We start from the raw sequence: 19,022 nt of genomic DNA on the forward strand, positions 1-19,022 counted from the left end.
TGGCGTATCGTTCCAAGTTTAACTTTTGTCAGTTAAAAGGATCATCGTACGAGAAACTAAATTCATGGTTTAGCTTACTGCGACTTTTAAGGTACTTAAAAATCGCCGTTCTAGTTGACAAAGCTGTTGGCTCTTTGTGGAAAGCAACGATATTGACCGAAAAATTGTAATGATTGAAAGCAAGCTTGAATTGAAACAATCAAGTCTTCGTAGAAATGAATTGCAATGGAGAGTCGTCTTTGGATGGTAAACGTAGGGTCAATTCTTACATGGATAGCAAACCTATCGTCACCTGTAAGTTCGTTTCTATGAATGTTTACACTTAACCTCTTTACGATGACGATCATCAATGATTATTGTTATCAACGCCCCCTTTTCGATACGAGCTCGATCTCTTAGCACTTTCTTTTTTTTTTTTTTTTTTTTTTTTTTGTCTTTTTTCCTTTCTTTTCTTTTTAATACTTTAATATACTTCTCACAATGAATTTAATCATTTATCATACTGAAATAATGATTTCTCTTAAGATTCATTTTTCTCCCCTTGCAGTAATCATAAAGTTAAGAAACATATGTTGATTAATGTCTAGCAACTTTTTAATAAAGGCATTTGACATGAATTGTCAGAAATGAAACATCCTTACAAATATAGCCGATATAGTCAATCTTTTGTTTCTAATCATAATTTTCATTCCTTACGATTGTTCCACATGAATTATTACTATAAAGTAGTTTTAATCATATTATAGATGCCGGAGATGAAGAATTATTTTCTACTTTGAAAAATAGTTTGCTTCAAGCTATTCCCGAGAGCACGGTCGAGTGGCGTAGATCATTTGGCAGACCTATTAAACAGGTTAAACTTGGAGCATCTTTTGTATCATTTTCCAGAGATATCTTGCCGAATGAAAAAGATTGGCATCTCATAAATCAGCCTGTATTGCACATTTATTGGAGTGAATGTACTGTAAGTGATATTGAAAATGAAATTGAAATGTGCGTCTGCGTACACGCCTTTCATACGTCTATATTATTTTTCTCTTGGTTTTTAACATTCCTTATCTCGTAATAAATCCATGGAAAATATTATTTTAGGATATTGACGTTTATAAAACAAGCGTGAGAGATGACATAGATGCTTGGTTGAAGATATTATCTTCTTATCACATTCAAGACTGGATGATTGTAATAGTGGAAACGTATGATCCAAAAAAAAGTACCAAATTATTACCTAGAACTACTGTTTTAGATAAGATTAGGAGTGACTTTGCTTCGAAAGCTGGCGACAGGTAATATAGATCGTATTAAATTAAAATTGAAAATTAAAATTTACATCCTACTATTAGATGGTCATATTTATTTAGATAATTATATTTGTTATTTGCCATGCCATATAGATGCTTTGCTGTAATAAATCCTATTAAGTATAAATCTCGTTCAACGGACACTTGGAGAGGATTAATTGGACGTATTCGCCATTTGATGCTTACTGCATATGACAAAACTCTTTCTCGATTCGAAGATATTATACGAGAACGGAGAGAAAGCCGGAATCTTCCTGGTTGGAACTTTTGCCATTATTTCCTTTTACAGGTAAAAACATTCTAACGGATTCTACTCTTTCTTTTTTTTCTTTTTTTTTTTTTTTTTTCTCTTTTTTTATTTTTTATATGCGGGATTAATTGTATTAATTGTCGTATCGATGACAAGTAAATGTTTGTATTAAAAATAACACGGTTATATAAAGTTAATTTATTTCATATTAATGTTTCAGGAAGAACTTGCATTTGTATTGCAAATGTTGGGTTTATATGACGAAGCATTGGTACAATATGATGAATTGGATGCTCTCTTTACACAATTCGTATTAAATTCTAATGTAGGAGGTACAGTTGAAATGTCCCTCTAAGTTTTAGAATGTAATTTAATTTATCTTCATACTTAAAAGCTTCATTTATCTCTTTCTTTGTTACTACCTTTTTCATTCCATACTAAAGTTTTTGAATTGAATTTTATCAATATTTTCACCAGTATCCCATTTGTATGCAATATTATTTTTATTCATTGCAGACACACCAGCTTGGCTGAATTTATTCCAGACACCTCTTAACAATTGGGCTGGTGTAAACTTAAGTAATGGCGTTAATCATCATTTAAGATTTCTCTTAGCCGAATGCAAAGCATCATTGTTGGATTTTAGAAGTTATTTATTTAGCAGGCAATGCTCTATGCTTTTGTTCCTTAAAAAGCCATGGGAGGTTCGTGCGATCGAATTTCTTTAAAATTATCTTCTTCATTCAAGTCCAACGAAATATTTAAATGTGATCATTGACTTTCCCTCAATCAGGTTGCACAACGATGCTTATCTTTTATTCACAATACACTGAGTGAATTACAAATTCTAGAAATTCAACGACCAGAAGGATCTGTTGAGTGTTGGGCTTTCTTGTGTGCGTTGGAAGTGTTACAAGCATGTCAATTATCGGCTTTTAGCATAGATAACAATCAACAGTTGGATCTTTGCTCCTTACATACTGCAAGTTTATGGGCCCTTGCACGGGATAAGGTAAACTTTGTTAACTTAAAATACTTTACTTTTCTTTTTAATTGTTAAGTGTAATAATTATGTTTTGTTTGTTTGTTTAGTTAGGGGCATTAGGAAAATTATGTGGTCTCATGCCTGGTAGCGAACCAACTAGCGAACAACTCCACACAGTTGTTTACCTTATAGCAGGTATGGGAGATTCAGAACCACAAAAAGAAGGAAAAGCAACTCCGATAGATAAATTGAAGGAAGCTTTATCATCTAAAGAAGTTTTTAAGAAACAATACTTGGAGCATGCAGAATTAGCTATGGGTACTTATAAACATGTTGGACGTATAAGATCAGCTAGATTAATAGGCAAAGAATTAGCGAGATTCTATGGTGAATTAGGAGAAAATCAGAAAGCTGTAGCATTTTTATCTGATGCTTTGAAAACATATATGGATGAAGGATGGTGTCACTTAGCGGCACAAACACAATTAGAATTAGCGCAATGTTACAAAAGAATGGACGATGTAGAGAAATATATAGAAATTTGTGCAGCAATTTCTTGTACCAATATACTTCATATTACTGTACGTAATACATATTTTGAAGAGATGTTAGGATATATGAAGATGTTAACTTTGCCACAGCCATTACTCACGGAACTTGGACACTCTTTTATAATACTCAGTATGGAAGTTAACGTAATGGACAAAGTAGTGCAAGATTGTGTAGTTAATATTGTGATTAGTGTACAAAGTTTGTTTCCTAGAGAAATAAAATGTACAGGTGCACATATTTCTGTTGAAGAAGTTCAAAAACCTTTGGCTTCAAATAAAAAAAAAGGTTCAAAAGTGGCAGCGGAGCCACCGATACAATTGTGAGTATTTACTTTTGCTATTATTATTATTATTATTATTATTATTATTACTATTACTATTATTAGCGTTTGAAAACATTATGGGTGGTACAAGATATTAAGGATTTTTGAATTTTTTCGAATGTTATAATTAGGTTGTCAAGTTGTACTATAGAAGATATGAAGCCACTTGATCCAAGTCTAGCTTTATTACAAGTATATTCTTACTTGAACTGCAAAGAAGACAAGAGTATAGGTTCTGCTAGTGTTATGCATAAAAATATTAAACCTATGGTACGACGTTCAGATAGTGCTAAACATAGAAAAGCTTCGATAAATATGAAAGGTGACTTTAGCAAATCGTTATCGTCTCCTGAATTTGTTATGAAACCAGGTATAAATATATTTACATTGACCAGGCGGGTCGATTGTCCTGGACTTTACAAAGTTGGTCAATTGTCGCTTCTTATTGAAGAGAAGTTAGAATTTCTATCTCCAATTCTAAATCCACGATTATGCTATGAAGTTGCAAAAACCCAACCGGTAATTTCTTTAAAATGTGGAAGAGATTTATTGGCTGGGCTTATACAAGATATAGAATTAGTTATATCAACTGGAAGTATTAGGATAACACAAGAAATGAAATTAAAATTACGTGCATCTAGAGGATTAATGATACAATTAAATGACGCAGAAGCATTAATGATTAAAGAATTGGAAACGCCACTGCCATCGTGTGAACCATTTCAAACAATAAAATTGGGATTAAAAGTTTTAGCAGAGCTCCCACCCAAAAAAGATCCGTCTTCTATGGAGCATAAAGTAACTTCTTCTATTAATTACTAGGATTAATAGATTTAGATTTTCCTAATGTGAAATATACGCATTACAAGTGCTATTATTTTTTCAGCTTAGCGTGCAATGTCCATGGGGTACAGAAGAGAATATCCTTTTGCACTTTGGTCCACCTTTAATGACAAATATGAAACTGCATACTGCTAAGCAGAGAAAATTCGTTCAAATAATTGTTACAGGCTTAACAAGTCGACTTTTGCAATTATCTGACCCTCATTTGGCATCAAATACATCAATGGATTTAAATTTTAAAAGTTTAAATCCAACCGCTGGCCAACGATTAGTGGTAGGTAGTGGAATGAATGTATCATTTATGTGGGAAGTTGAAGTTGGCAAAGACGAAAAAACTACAGTACCCATTAAGACTGATTTTCGTGTAAAATATGTACCAATTAACGACACCGAGGAAACAAGTAATACTTATCTGAATGATGATCCTTTACATATACATCATTTGCAAAAAATGGAAAAAGCTTCTAGTGTATATAGATGTAACTTCGATGTCACAGATTACGTGGTAAGTGCAGAAAATGTTATAACTCTGCTATCAACCAATTATACGTATATATATATAAATATATATATATATCAATATGATGATTTAACCATATAACGTTTTTCAGACATTATTTACAGTCTCCTCAAGGGTTGAAGCAGGTGGAGGTGGAGGAGAATTTTGCCGTGCCGGTAGTATGTGTCATCTTTATCTTACAGTGACACGTATGTTGTATACTCCTAATCCTAATCCTCCACCTCAACTAATGTATGAGGTATTAGCTGATCAAACTATGTGGGCCGTTTGTGGCCGAACTGCAGGAATCATTTCATTAGAAATAGTAGAAAAACAAAGCGTTACGTTAGATGTTATGCCTCTAACCAGCGGTTATTTACCTTTACCCGTTGTTAGATTGTCTCGATATATTCCTGCAGTAGAAAGTAAGTCAGGTAAGTACTCTAACAAAATGTGTACACGTGTCAACTCTATGTATTCTAATATTGCTTTTTTGTGTGAACTATATTTATATCATATTTCATTATAGTATCTATAATACTAATTTCATTTCTGTTTTTGGTTTTTTAAGATGTCACACGTAAAGGTGAAGTAACATCAGGTCCGAGACTGGAGCCATTCAGTCCAGGACAAGTCTATAATGCTAGTAAAGCTCAACAAGTACATGTTTTACCTGCAGCACCTTCAGAATCTAATTAAGTTTAGAAGCTATTCTTAAAGCCATATTATACAACTTGGTTTCAAAGAATAAATTCTCGCTAGCGTGATCAGTATAGCAAATTTAAAAGTTAATTTGAAAGGCAATTTACTAGTCTTTATTGTCTTCTCATGCAAACTTTTCTTGGTATAAAGGATTAATACTTTCACTTGAATGAGATTTGATTATAACTAAATTAATGATAGATACAACTTCCTCTCTTTCTCTCTCTCTCTCTCTCTCTCTCTCTCTCTCTCTCTCTCTCTCTCTCTCTCTAAACTGTACCATAATGATTGATCTTCATTCAGGATTTTCTTCTTTGCTTTACTTATAAAGTCCTATCAAAAAACAAAGTAATAATACGACAATAGACAACCACAAACGTAAGGAGAAAAAGTTCTTTATTTGTACCGTGATAATGAAATAGAATTAATATTAGATTAATAGATTCGTACAACAAGCATTGTAAACAAAATTGAATATCCTTACATTATAATAAGATATATTTAATGTTTTATAAAAAAATCTTTTTATTTTTAATTTATAGATATTCAATACTAATTTTTCTTTTTTCTTTTGATCAATTTCAAACGATGATAATATTATTTCATCCAACTACATTTATAATATTTGTTTTCTGAGAGAATTACTCTGTTGAGCTATGTATTATAATATGATGCCATACTTATTACATAGCATAAGAAAGTAAAGAATTTATATGACGCATTAAGAAGAGAACAATCGGTATGAAATTTATCTTTATTAGGTAATTGTGAGATGATATCAGAAAATGAAAATCTATGATCTGGTTTTAATTTGTATTTGAGAAAAAAAAAATAATTGCTGCATAAAATAAAAAATTTTGTAGTATTTTCATATTTTTAAATTTTATCATACTATTATTATAAAGAAGTAAATTTAATATCGATTGTCCACTTTGATGTTAATATGGAAAAAGATTAGAGTATAATTCTGAATGAAATGTTTACCATTTAGATATATGGTACCTGTGCTCTAAACTAAAATATAAAACTGTTTTATAGTTTTTTATCAAATAATGTATATTATCTGCATCAATCATGATAGTTACATTCTTAATCCAATAAGTGCTTCTTCGCAATTTGCCCTAAATATTGATCTAAAAACTCTCATTAAATCTAATCTGTACACATGACATCGAATATTTTCGAGGATCGATAAAAGAGGCGTGCATACGCGCCGCATATATGTGTGACAAAAATATGATAAAAATTAACATTGAAGAAGGTAGAAGTATCTGTATATTCTTACTTTCGTGCCAATATAGGAATTTTTTTCACTTTAATTACACATAGATTTTCTATCACATTATTTAATTATATATCTTTTTTTGTTTATTTTTACAAACGTTCAAAACTTTGTGATATTTGTGATTATCTTTTTTATTTACTAGCAATTCAACTTTTAGATGAATAGAGTATTGAAATATAATGAATTATATTATTATCTTTATCTTTACAAACAATTAATTGTATTTTTACTTTATATCGAGAAATCTAAATTATAAAGAAAAGTAATAGAGCAGTAGTGCCTATTAGAAAATGTTATAAAAATGATGTATTATTAATAATGCTAAAATACTAATTTTTCTAAATTATCTAGTTATTGGCCAGTGATACAAAAAATAGAATCACATCTATATAACTATAACATTTTAATTTTACACAACAAACTGTTTACTCAATTTGGATATGGCCTTAATATTTTAAGTTCTCACACGAATACATAGAATCATTTTTAGAATACCTTACATTTGTTTGACCGATATTAATTTACATAGTAATTAAAATCAGATTATCTATTAAAAACATTACTGTAATAACTGTATTAAAAAGCATGAATTATATGTATATTTCTGCAAATGCAACTCAAATTGTGTGTGTGTGTGTGTGTGTGTGTGTGTGCGTGTGTGTATATATATACATGAGTTATAGAAATAGTTAATATTAATAAATTGAGATATAAATTTTGTATTAATTTAAATTAAATGAGCAATTTTTGTAATGACAGAATAAGATTATATGTCTGTAAGCTCAGACATTTAATCAAAAGTCAGTAACTTGGTATCTTTCACTGCACTCATAGTTACTATAAATATGTAAAAAGCAGGACAGATTTACATTTACAAGTACTTGCATCGAAAATTTATGTCTTGGTATACAGAATCGTGTTCTATTAATATGTATTTATGTTGCCATGTTATTCTGCATATAGATTAGTTTTGATTGAATATAATTTTTTTTTTATTCAAGATGTAAATATGATAAATGTTATAATATTCTATATAAGTGATAATTATATATTTTATACGTTATCAGAGCTCTAAAAATTATTTAGTATTTATAGTAGTATAAAATATACATTTGTAAAATGTGGGAAGATATTTTTATTTGGTATTATATCAAAATAATTAACTCATTTTTTCTATTGCATAATATATAAACATTATCTATAATCATCGTTTATTACTTAAGAATGTTTAATAATTTTGTTTTTTATGTGCTGAAGTAAAAATATCTGCATATATAAACAAATTGATAATATTTTGAAATACCAAAAGGATACTGTTGTCATATCAAAAGAAATAATTGCACTTATATGTTTTATTTAATATTTGTACAATGAGTTATAAAATAGAAAAAGAAATATTGTAATTATATTATTTTAGTATTGTATCATAGAATTGTTATACCAATGTGACTGTTTTAAAAAAGGAAAAAATATTATATGTACATGGTACACAGGTGCATAAAATGTAAATTAACAAGAAGCAGTGTGTCTTCTCTTTTATAGATTTTTCACAAAATATTATACAAAAAATTATTTATTTTTCTTATGATCATTGAATAATCCTTGAGTTGAAGATATTGGCAAAAAATGTTAATAAGTCTGAAATTTCTTGTTATTCAATTTATTTATACTCTCCACATTATTTTTTTTATTGTTTTCTTAGTATACTTTTCTGATACACACATATATATATATATATATACTATTGTATATATAGTCAAAGTACCAAATAAAATATATAAAGCTCTCCTTACATTATTCTTGAAGCAATTGCATAGAATTATATTGTAAATGTGAAGGTTTTATATATAATATTATAACAAATATGATTAGATACTAAAACGAGTATTTCTGATTTATTTAAATTATCTAATTACACATATTGTTTCGGTTATTTATATTTTCTCATGAAGTTGTTTTGATTTAATGTACACTTTTTCACCGGCACAGTCCTCTAGCAAAGTTTTACTATATTTTTGATTGAAATTGCTGTACGATAAAGTAAGTTTATTTTTCATATATAATATCAAACTATATATCAAACGTTAATAAAAGACATTTGTATGAAACAATGATGTATGTTACATTGTAAATGACACAGTGCAATATTTACTTCTATTGGTATAAACTTTAAAAGAAATTTTCATTTCATATGTGTCAAAGGCTGGATGAAACACATAAGCAACATATTTCTAATAATATAATAATTAATATATATCTATCTTATTTAATTTGAAATAATGGATTAGTAAATTGGCATCGCAGCCTGAGTTAGAAGTAAACCATATCTTCTCTTTAACGTAATTCGTTCTCTCGAGTATTTGTCTTCTGGAGAGAACCTAGCTGGAAATTTAAGAGATTATGTAGATACAATAAAAATTTATAAAAAAATATTACTCTAAATGTTACCAGGATGCGCAGACATAGTCGGTTTTCCATTTGGATCAAGTTTCTGTAAAATAAATGTATACAGAAAGTTTAAATGATCTAATTATTACTACAATATAATTTAATTAATATAGAATATTGTTATAAAATATATGTTCTTACTTTTAACGTATATATACGATCCCCATTTTCATTTAAATAATACATTAGATACATTTTTCTGACAAATTAAGTTCTCTAACAAATACGAAAGTTAACCTCAACTTATATTCTCGAAACGTGCTTTGATACTGTATGGTATAGTACAGTCGATCATTCGATATCTAGAGAAATTGACGCATGCGCACAATTACATTCCTTTCAACTTGATAAAAGTTATAAATTATAAAATAATAAATTTTTAATTTTTCGTGGATGTGTGCGTTTCATTAGTGTCAAACATAATTAATAAAATATTAACGTTAGAAAATTAATACAAAAAATATTCTCCATATATTTTATCGATATTTGTAAATATCGATAGATAATTGTTTTTTATAATTGTTTGATAGTGCTAGATGATCGTGATTAAGTATGATATTAAACTACGTGAATGTCAAAGTTTCTACGAAATATTTTCTTTTTTCAACGAATAAATCTAAAAGTAATATAATGTAATATAATATAATATAATATAATATAATATATTACATAATTAATTAAATAACTTTTTAATGATAGACAACTTGTGTGTTAACTTACACTTTTATCAATATCTAAAATGTATTAGGAATATTTAAATATTGTTCCATGATAAAATAGAATATTCGTATTGTGCTATGACGTAATAAAATGTCACATGTCTTACGTATTCCTTTTTCATATAGATGTATGCCATTGTAAACACCATTTGGGCCTGTGCCTACCTGTATATGGTTAGCTTTCGCTCCGTCGCATTTCTGTATCCCTGGTTACTTGCGACATATGGGGCCTTAAAATCTATACAATAGAACCTCACGAAGCCTCTTGGCAATTACTAATTCAACATATCGAACATTTAGAGATTCAATTTTTTAACAATATATCAATTACATTATCGTAAGGATAAATATATTAATATGTACCTATATTCATAGGTCGTAGCGATAGAAGTTACATTTGTAAATCGACTGACCCGTAAATCGATTGTTTTACATGCGCATTATTTCTTTCGTAAATGTTGTATTATTTACTTAATCGTTTTATAAAAATTCGTATTATTTTAACAATTGGATAATGCTTTGTGATAGGTTTACACATTCCCGCTACGAAGACGCGACTGGTCCCACCAATCGCATCGAGAGAAAAGGCCCAATGCTATTGGTTGAAAAGAAGAAGATTAATGCTCGCAACGAATCACATTCTAGTAAACTAGTGGTACTACGTGATGAAGCAAAGAAATGATTGCGTACGTGGAGAAGCGAGAAGGAGACAAAAGTGGAGGGGGAAGTTGGGCCTTACTTATTGCTGTAGTTGCCAGTTCGCTGGTGGCTCTCGTGGCGTGTGTTATTGTTAGTACGAGCCTGACGACGTTCATTCGCGTTTTTTGCTTTTTCTAAACGGCAAGGACGTACGTTTTCTTCTACGACGATTTTTAAACAGCTTATTTCTGCCTCTTTGAAACTCTTGTGCTTTGTTTCTTGAAGATTATTGTTCTTTCCATCGAAAGGAAGTATCGCGATGTCGAGAGGCGTCGCGTTTGACGAATTTCGGCCACGACGTTGGTCCTGAGCAAAAGGAGAAAGCAAAGGGGAGGAGGAGGAGGAGGAGAGAAGGAGGAGGAGGAGGAGTGGGAGCAGAAGAAGAAGAAGAAGAAGCGGAACGCAAAGAGGGAGAAGGAATAGCGGTCGGAGAAGAAAGGACGACGATAGTGACAAAGCAAGAAAGAGGAGAAGAGAGAGAGAGAGAGAGAGAGAGAGAGAGAGAGAGAGAGAGAGAGAGAGGAAAGAAAGTCGTGTGTATCGTGCGTGTGCGCACGTGTGCGGTGTATCGCGCGTGTGTTGTGCACGCGTGCGCAAGTCCGAACACAAGAGCGGCGTGTGCGGATGCAGTGTTACCGCGCGCGTATTATATCTAGACGGACGTGTGCACCGTAGACGATCGTCCTATCCCCGCGTGTACTTGACAGTGCGGAATCAACAAGTGTCGTCTGAGTACTTGTCGCGCGTCAACCGACTTTCGATTTTTGCTCGACTTTTCAGGACGATCTTCGAGCAACTCTTTTCTCACACTTGTACTCGCTACTACGAAGAAATCGATTTTCGTCGCGGTAACGTTTCGATCGACGCTGACACCGGATAGGCCCGTTACACGTCGTCGATCGTACCAAGTGGCCGTGGATGGCCACTTTCGTCTGCATCTCAAGATGGAAGTCGTCTATATAGGTACGTTGCTTTCATTCCACACTCTTTAATTTCTTCTTAGAATTAATCTATAACACGACCATAACTGACCTCGTGCCGTGATCACACCAGTTCTTATAAAAGACGCCTTCCTCGACGTCGATTCATCATCGACAGATGATGAAACACGACTTTCATCTGTATTCAACGGAATACAGAAAGCGTCTTATGTATTTGTTACTCGATTTGTCCTCTACTCGAATATATCGAACGTCGGATAAGTAAGTTACGTCTGTTAGGTGTGTTTACCAATATATTATCAAGAACTCGCTCATTCTCGCCTTCTCGGTTCTGCCGATAACGGCATAACCTAAGTTCTCGCGCTAAGTTTTCATATTCTAGCGCCATTTCTTTTTCAGAAAATTCGAACGCTATTTTCTTCGCGCCGATTCGCTGAGTGAATTTTTCAAAATGGCGTTTTACCGTTTACGTTAAAATTTGTCTACGTTCGCGATGAGAGGAAGTTTTACTTTAAACGACAGTCCGGTTTATCTTATCTGTAAACCTTTTGTTCTCGTGACACGTGAAATGCATATGTCAAGGAGAACGGTCAATGTACGAGCGTTACCCAAACGATAATTCATACGTAATAAGGGACATGGAAAGATGTACTGGAAACGTAAGATTTATCATTGGTGTAACATTATTTTTATACATTACTTTAATTTACCTATCGTATTACCTATCGTTTATTCGGACAGATTTATGAATATGATTTATCGTTTAACGAATTATCATTGAAATAAATAATTGTCGTAGGTGTTTGGAAAAAGTTTGATTCCGATACTATTCCTGCGTTACTTGTAATATTTGTACTTCATAACGACTGTAACGAGTATAATTAATAACACATCGCTAAAGGTAATACTCAAACGACGAAATATTACGTAAGGGAAGCTAAGAAATGATATATTACTTGTCTTTGAATTCCTCGTGCTTTTCCGTAATGCTTTCCGTAACTCGAGAAAAGAATTCCCGTAATCTTCTAGCGTGAAGGCTTTATCGAGCAAATTGTTTATTTATTTTAGATCACTTTTATATACGTTGGATATCTCTTTGTGGAAAGTGATAAAACAGATTTTTTTATAATAAAAGCGATATAAAATATATTTTTCGGGAGGTCAATTACTTTTAATAATTGGATCGATATATGTAATTTCGATAAAAGGCGACATCGATCGGATTTTAATCACGAAGCGTAAAAATAAGCATCGTTTGTAAGGAGCATGCATGTCACATGCCGGATTTACGATCGATGATGTAACACAATATACTGACATCATGCCCATCTCCTTTTAGCCAAAGTCATGGAAAGGATAAAGCAACACGTAGGTCGTCGGATCGACGAAATAGCTCGCATTTAGATGGCTGGAGGATCGATAGGTGTGGCATGTGATTCTTTGTCAGATCGATCCAATTCCATTAGGTATACATACCCGAGCAACATACCCGTTCCGTCCGATTCTGCCGTTTTAGACTTTAAATCGCAAAGATTTAAAGGATAACGTATAACGAATAATTCCTTGAAACTCGTTTGAACACCTACCGATAGCTTTTACACGATCGTTAATATCGTGCCTGATAAAGATGTTCTCGGTATCGTTACCAGAGAGTTAATTTCAATTATTCCGAGATCATACATAAGGTAGAAAATGTTTATATAGAGTTTTATCAGGATCGTCTAATGAAACGCGATACTTTGTATGTTCCAACGTAGGATCGCCAGCCAAAGGAACTTATACTATACCGCCTAAGTTCAAAGTCTTTGCTTATGTATGTGGTACCTGCAGCATTCTAGTTACCACTTCTCCCGTGGTAATAACGTGAATGAATGCGATATAATACTAATGCGGTAGCATATAGTAAACGATACAGTCGCTGATGTAACGCGAACCGATTAAACGAATAGAATCGAGTATAAAGAGAAGGAAAAGAAGAATACGTCCTAGGAAAGAGCAGCAGTTCGTCGGCAATGCGTACATATTTCGAAATAATCGAATTGCTTTTGAAAGTTAACATAATTGTTTTCGCATAATTAGGAGGGATTAGGTTAAGCAAAATCTATTTATCTTCATATAATTTAATTACCGTATAAACTCTTACGTCGTAATTTGTCTTTTAATGGAGAACAATATGAAATCGAAATGGATAGTTTCCTTTTTCTTTTCTTTTCTTTTCTTTTCTTTTCTTTTCTTTTTGACGGATTATCGTCCCCTCAACGAGAGAAGCATCTCGTTCGCGATGATCGCTTAGATTTAGCAGAAAGTCAGAGAGTGGCGTTCGACGTCGTTCACGCGATTCAATCTTAATCTGAATGCGGAAGTTATCAGCTCCCCGATGTGGAACTGCATTGGCACCTGTGCGATTTTCCTTCAACGAATAATCTTATCGTTCTATCGTACAAGATATCGTTAAGATCGGCCGCGGGTAAATGGTACATGGAAAATTCTTTTCCTGCTTTAAGAAAAGAATACGACGGTGGTCGTTTTATGTCGTCGACGTCGTAGATCGTTGAAGGCACGTTCTATTCTATTTGCGAATGCGTTTACATTTACATATTTAACGAGCCGTTTGTATCCCTTGCATGGCAATTCTCCGCGAGATCTTCGTTACATCGAACCTCCTTCGGTCCTATTAAATAAAAACGATAATCTATTGACTAACGAATGATATCCGATTCTCGTACGTGCAGGTGGCCGTATTTTTCGTCTCTCTCTATTCGAATAAAAGTACGATTTAAACCGATCGGTGAGTTTATTGCTGCGAACCGCAGCAGGGTCAACGAGTGTCAATTCGAAGATGACGAATCGGGCCTATTGGTGTTGGTAATAATAATTCCGCGATAAAATGAACATTTTAATGAATTTCGACGTTTCTCGCATCGACGATAATAGTTAGTTTGATATCGTTTTATCCGAGTTCGATGAACGTTACTTTAATAAGACGAGTACTCTCGAAATACGATCGTAATTATCTCGATAAGTCGTCGCGGCGACGTATATACATGCGTATATATACGACGTATACCTATATACGTCGGTATCTATCTACAACGAAGCACGGCTTGCTCTCGTTGCAGCTAGAATTCTTGACAAATGGTTGCCGAGATACGAAGTTTACAATCAACTCGACGCGTGTTAGGGTCTAACTTTCGTTCCGGATGATTAAAACTTTTTCCATTATTGACAACTGCGTGTTTTATCCGCCGGGGAAAAACGTTGGTTTTTCGTCGATCTCGTTAAGTCGATATCTTTTTTATTATTTGATATTATCTAAAGTGAATATTCACGATGACACGTCGAATATTTCTTTCAGATGAACGAGAAGACGTGCAGAAGAAAACCTTTACGAAATGGATCAACTCGCAGCTGTTGAAGGTGGGTATTTTCTCAAAACTTTAATTTTCGATTAGATCGAAACATAAGGAACGATTTGACTGGATGATCGTTGAAAAAATCCAAGATTTAGATCATTTCGTCGGAAGAGCATCTTCTTTCAGAATGATTTTTCTTTTCTTAATTAACATCGTGCACGCAGTAACTAGCGACTGGTTGCTTCGTTGGCCTCGTTTATCAAGGCCGCCAACGCCACTGTCGTAATCTAAAAAGATTGAAAATCAAATGTTGCTTCTGAAAGTCACGTGATAATCTTACTATCGCGTATTAAGAATCATAATTCGTGAATTACTGGCTAGACCGCGATCGATGTGCAGAAGAGAGAGAGAGAGAGAGAGAGAGAGAGAGAGAGTGAGAGACACGTTCTTTCTCTATTTTGTAATTATAACGCCGAAAGAAAGACGCGGATTTTACTTCTTCCCCAAATATTTTTCTACGTGTACAATTTTCTTTGATCGATCATGAACAAGCGCAACTTGTCAATACGTACTTGACTCGGTGAAAATAAGAGACCTTGAATTACATATTTCTTTTTATTTTTCAGAATCACCACGAACCGATATCCGACCTGTTCGTCGATTTAAGAGATGGAAACCGGCTTCTGTCCCTCCTGGAGGTACTCACGTCGAAAGTTTACGTAAGTACATCGATTGTATTACCTGTCCGTGAAAGAATCGTTTCACCTCACCGTTCGTGCCAACACGACGTTCGGTTCCGATGCACGTACCACCGACTGAAATACCTACATACGTAGCCTTTTTCTCATGATAAATCATCCTCTTTTTCTCCATGCCTTTTGGATTTATTTGCTTTCGCCTCGTTTCTCTTATCGTAAATGACTATTCGTGCCTCGACGATTATTATCCCGACGGTTCGCTGGCACGTTTAATTACGTTCATGTAGGGTTACAAGGGAGATGAGTTCCGTCCATCAAAGACACTTGTTTATTAATGCTTATGCGTACTCGTACGAGGAGAAACAAAGAGGAGAAACAAACAAGAGAACAAAAAAGAGAAAAAAGAAAGATACGTGCCGTCCTGTATCTTTTTCTAGTTCATGCAGGTGTTTACTACTACCTCGCAGGTGTATAATACGCACGTGGATTCAGACCAGAGGCCAGTAGTAATTTCAAGTTAAACCTGAAATCGTTCGCTCGCGGAGAATAATCTACGTCTTCGTATAGATTATTTAGAATATTCTTTACTTGTTAGCACAGCCGTAATAACTGGCGATTCTCCATATGTACCGATAGACGCCAACAAATCGTCTTATTAATTAGAATAGGAAAATTTTCCTAACCGACTGTACACGCTAGTCGTTTCTCTCCATTCAATTGCCTGAGTAAACATAAGAAGCGTGGCATAGCTGATCTTATTGTCTCGTGGTAGATGCGCTCTAACGGTTAGCGCATCGTCTTTTAGAAAAGGATCAAGGAATGCATTTGAGCCTTATCTTTATGCGTTATCCTTAAAAAAAAAAGAAGATAAGATTAAAAGATCTTTCGACTTTGGGACGATATGACAGAATATATAAATTTATATCATTAATATATGCGCACCATTGTTTTCAGAAAAGAGAACGCGGTCGTATGCGGGTTCACCATCTTAATAATGTTAATAAAGCATTGCAAATCCTCGAACAGAACAATGTAAGTTAATTAACACGAGCGTTGGAAGAATTTGACAAATAATTGCCGTCGTTGCAATTGTGTTTTAGGTGAAGCTTGTAAATATTAGTAGCAATGATATCGTAGACGGTAATCCAAAGTTGTCACTTGGTTTAGTATGGAGTATTATTTTACATTGGCAGGTATGTCGTTAATGTTATCAAATTTCGCAATTCTAGGCGAACTTTTTCTTCCTTAACTAAAATATTTACCTAGGTACATTATCATCTAAAAGACTTGATGACGGAATTGCAACAAACGAATTTAGAAAAAACTCTTCTCGCTTGGTGCCGACAAAACTCTCAGGTAAAACATCATTCGAACGTACGGATCGTGGTACTTCGATCGATATATCATAGACATGTTGTCTCGCTTTTAGAGTTATCCTGGCGTCGACATAAAGAATTTTACAACTTCTTGGTCCGATGGACTAGCGTTCAATGCACTCTTACATCGGTGCAAACCGCACTTGTTCGATTTCAACTCTATATCCCGAAAGCATCCCAATGCCAGGTTAGACCACGCTTTCCGTTTCGCCGAAGAACACCTTAGGATAGAACGACTTTTGGACCCCGAAGGTATCTACGTTCCTACGAATTTTCCTCACCAATGTGTATATGTATATGTGTATATGTGTATGTGTGTATACATATATATATATATATATATATGTATATATATATGTATATATGTATATGTATATATGTGAATCTTTCTCTTCTTTTAATCGTAAATTATAGATGTCAATACGTCGGTACCGGACAAGAAATCAATAATGATGTACGTTATGTGCCTATTCCAATGTTTAACTCAATCCGGAGACGATGCCGGTGATTTGGATCTATCGATCGCGAGTGATAATAGCCCTGCGACGACACCGGGCGCGGAGGTATGCCTAAGAAAACGCGATTTGCGGGGTCCTGTCAGGAGAAACGATTAGTTTGAATTTATCTCCATTGTAGAACACGTTGTCTTTGTCAACTTTTGGAATGCCAACGTCACGTCCGATGAGTCTAGCGACGAACGTTTCAGTTGAACTCGGCGGTTATCAGGTCGCTCTCGAAGAAGTTTTAACGTGGCTGTTAGAGGCCGAGGATAAGTTGAATCACGCGCCAGAGCTCGGAACGAGTTTGGAAACGTTGAAGCAACAGTTTCACGATCACGAAGCCTTTTTGATAGAATTGACGGGGCATCAGGATGGCGTCGGTGCCGTTTTGGAGGAAGGTGCGAGATTGTTAGCGGAGGGTGGTTTGCACAAGGACGAAGAGCACGAGGTACGCGTTCAAATGTCGCTTCTCAATTCGCGATGGGAGGGACTTCGAATGAGAGCGATGGACACGCAGACCAGAATCCACGAGGTTTGCATTTCCCATTAACGTTGATTACTTTCTAGATGTTCTATCTTTTTTTTCTTTTTTTTTTCTTTTTTTTTTTTTTTCTTTTCTCTTTATATGACACGATCTTCCGATATAGGTCTTGATGCAAATGCAGCAGGCGCAGATCGATGCGCTGAGACAATGGTTGACGAAAACCGAAGATAGAATTTCTTTAATGGCTGCGATCGAATTGAATCAATCTAGTCTAGATGAACAGATAAAGCGATTAAATGAATTAGAACAGGATATAAAGGCGCAACAGGATGTCGTAGATAGTATGAGAAATATCGTGGTTGTCGTGGACGAAGAAAACTCGGAGGCAGTCTATACGGAAATGGAGGATCAATTATCGGCTCTAGGAGAACGATGGGCTCACATTTGTCAATGGAAAGAGGAGAGACGTCAACGACTTCAGTCTCTCTCTTTGCTCTGGCAAACTATTATCGATGATCATAAAAAGTTAGTTGCTTGGTTAAATGAAACGGAGATTACGCTCAAGCAAATGGAAGCTAATCCAGCTAGTGAGATCGGCGAGGTACTAGAGAGAATAAGAAAATTGCAAATATTAAAAATGGAGATGGATCTAAATCAAAAGAAAGTAATATCCTTGCAAGAGTCCATGCTAGAGTTGGATAATCAAGGATCTTCTCCCGATAGCGTCAATATGTTAGAAAAAATCGAGAATTTGCAGGATCGATGGGACGCTGTTGGACAAATTATGGAAGTTCAGAGCCAAAGGGTAAAGAATACATCTGCAGAATATTACAATTAAACAGTCACTTTGATTCATTCTTTTTTCATCATCATCATCATCATCATTATTATTACTATTGTTGTTGTTGTTATTATTATTATTATTATTATTATTATTATATGGTCCAACCTTTGCGATATTTATTTTATCTTAGAAAGTATACGCAAACGCTTTTTTCTGCCTTATTTTAACTTATTGATATTAATATTTTTTTTTATTATATTCTTATGTCGTGGAGCCATTTA

At 33.8% G+C, this 19,022-nt stretch overlaps 3 protein-coding genes across 15 annotated transcripts in view; 2 read left to right on the forward strand and 1 right to left on the reverse strand.

The window, feature by feature from the left end:
* Nucleotides 1-33: 33 nt before the first annotated feature.
* On the forward strand, nucleotides 34-9,742 carry LOC124952958 (trafficking protein particle complex subunit 10). 2 transcript variants are annotated; one of them, XM_047503657.1, is made up of 12 exons: nucleotides 34-294; nucleotides 747-964; nucleotides 1,093-1,286; nucleotides 1,395-1,590; nucleotides 1,772-1,883; nucleotides 2,068-2,255; nucleotides 2,345-2,563; nucleotides 2,644-3,407; nucleotides 3,542-4,208; nucleotides 4,297-4,758; nucleotides 4,865-4,931; nucleotides 5,324-9,742. In XM_047503657.1, exons 1-12 carry the CDS (start codon nucleotides 216-218, stop codon nucleotides 5,449-5,451), a joined length of 3,294 nt encoding a protein of 1,097 aa, XP_047359613.1. In that variant the 5' UTR covers nucleotides 34-215; the 3' UTR covers nucleotides 5,452-9,742. The 2 variants fall into 2 exon arrangements, with proteins under 2 accessions (XP_047359613.1, XP_047359612.1); XM_047503656.1 differs by having other exon boundaries at nucleotides 36-294; nucleotides 4,865-5,186; nucleotides 5,324-9,740.
* Nucleotides 8,608-9,488, reverse strand: LOC124952979 (H/ACA ribonucleoprotein complex subunit 3). Its single transcript, XM_047503719.1, has 3 exons — nucleotides 9,329-9,488; nucleotides 9,188-9,230; nucleotides 8,608-9,121 (listed from the first exon to the last, which is right to left on the reverse strand). The coding sequence occupies exons 1-3, from the start codon at nucleotides 9,380-9,382 to the stop codon at nucleotides 9,024-9,026; spliced, it is 195 nt and encodes a 64-aa protein (XP_047359675.1). The 5' UTR covers nucleotides 9,383-9,488; the 3' UTR covers nucleotides 8,608-9,023.
* Nucleotides 9,743-10,650: 908 nt separating the features above from the next.
* Nucleotides 10,651-19,022, forward strand: part of LOC124952955 (dystrophin, isoforms A/C/F/G/H-like) — a 224,664-nt gene continuing 216,292 nt past the window's right edge. For 8 of the 12 annotated variants that reach the window (XM_047503647.1, XM_047503642.1, XM_047503646.1 and 5 more), the window contains exons 1-10: nucleotides 10,652-11,568; nucleotides 14,902-14,963; nucleotides 15,526-15,618; nucleotides 16,552-16,629; nucleotides 16,698-16,790; nucleotides 16,864-16,953; nucleotides 17,027-17,225; nucleotides 17,388-17,536; nucleotides 17,610-18,005; nucleotides 18,121-18,762. In XM_047503647.1, coding sequence (XP_047359603.1) covers nucleotides 11,550-11,568; nucleotides 14,902-14,963; nucleotides 15,526-15,618; nucleotides 16,552-16,629; nucleotides 16,698-16,790; nucleotides 16,864-16,953; nucleotides 17,027-17,225; nucleotides 17,388-17,536; nucleotides 17,610-18,005; nucleotides 18,121-18,762 — 1,821 coding nt within the window. In that variant the 5' untranslated portion in view covers nucleotides 10,652-11,549. Of the gene's footprint in view, nucleotides 11,569-14,901; nucleotides 14,964-15,525; nucleotides 15,619-16,551; nucleotides 16,630-16,697; nucleotides 16,791-16,863; nucleotides 16,954-17,026; nucleotides 17,226-17,387; nucleotides 17,537-17,609; nucleotides 18,006-18,120; nucleotides 18,763-19,022 lie in introns of all 12 variants that reach the window. The other 4 variants (XM_047503644.1, XM_047503649.1, XM_047503650.1 and 1 more) reach the window with 2 other exon arrangements.

The sequence above is a fragment of the Vespa velutina genome, chromosome 11 (assembly GCF_912470025.1).
Source record: "Vespa velutina chromosome 11, iVesVel2.1, whole genome shotgun sequence".
In the NCBI taxonomy this organism is placed as follows: domain Eukaryota; kingdom Metazoa; phylum Arthropoda; class Insecta; order Hymenoptera; family Vespidae; genus Vespa; species Vespa velutina.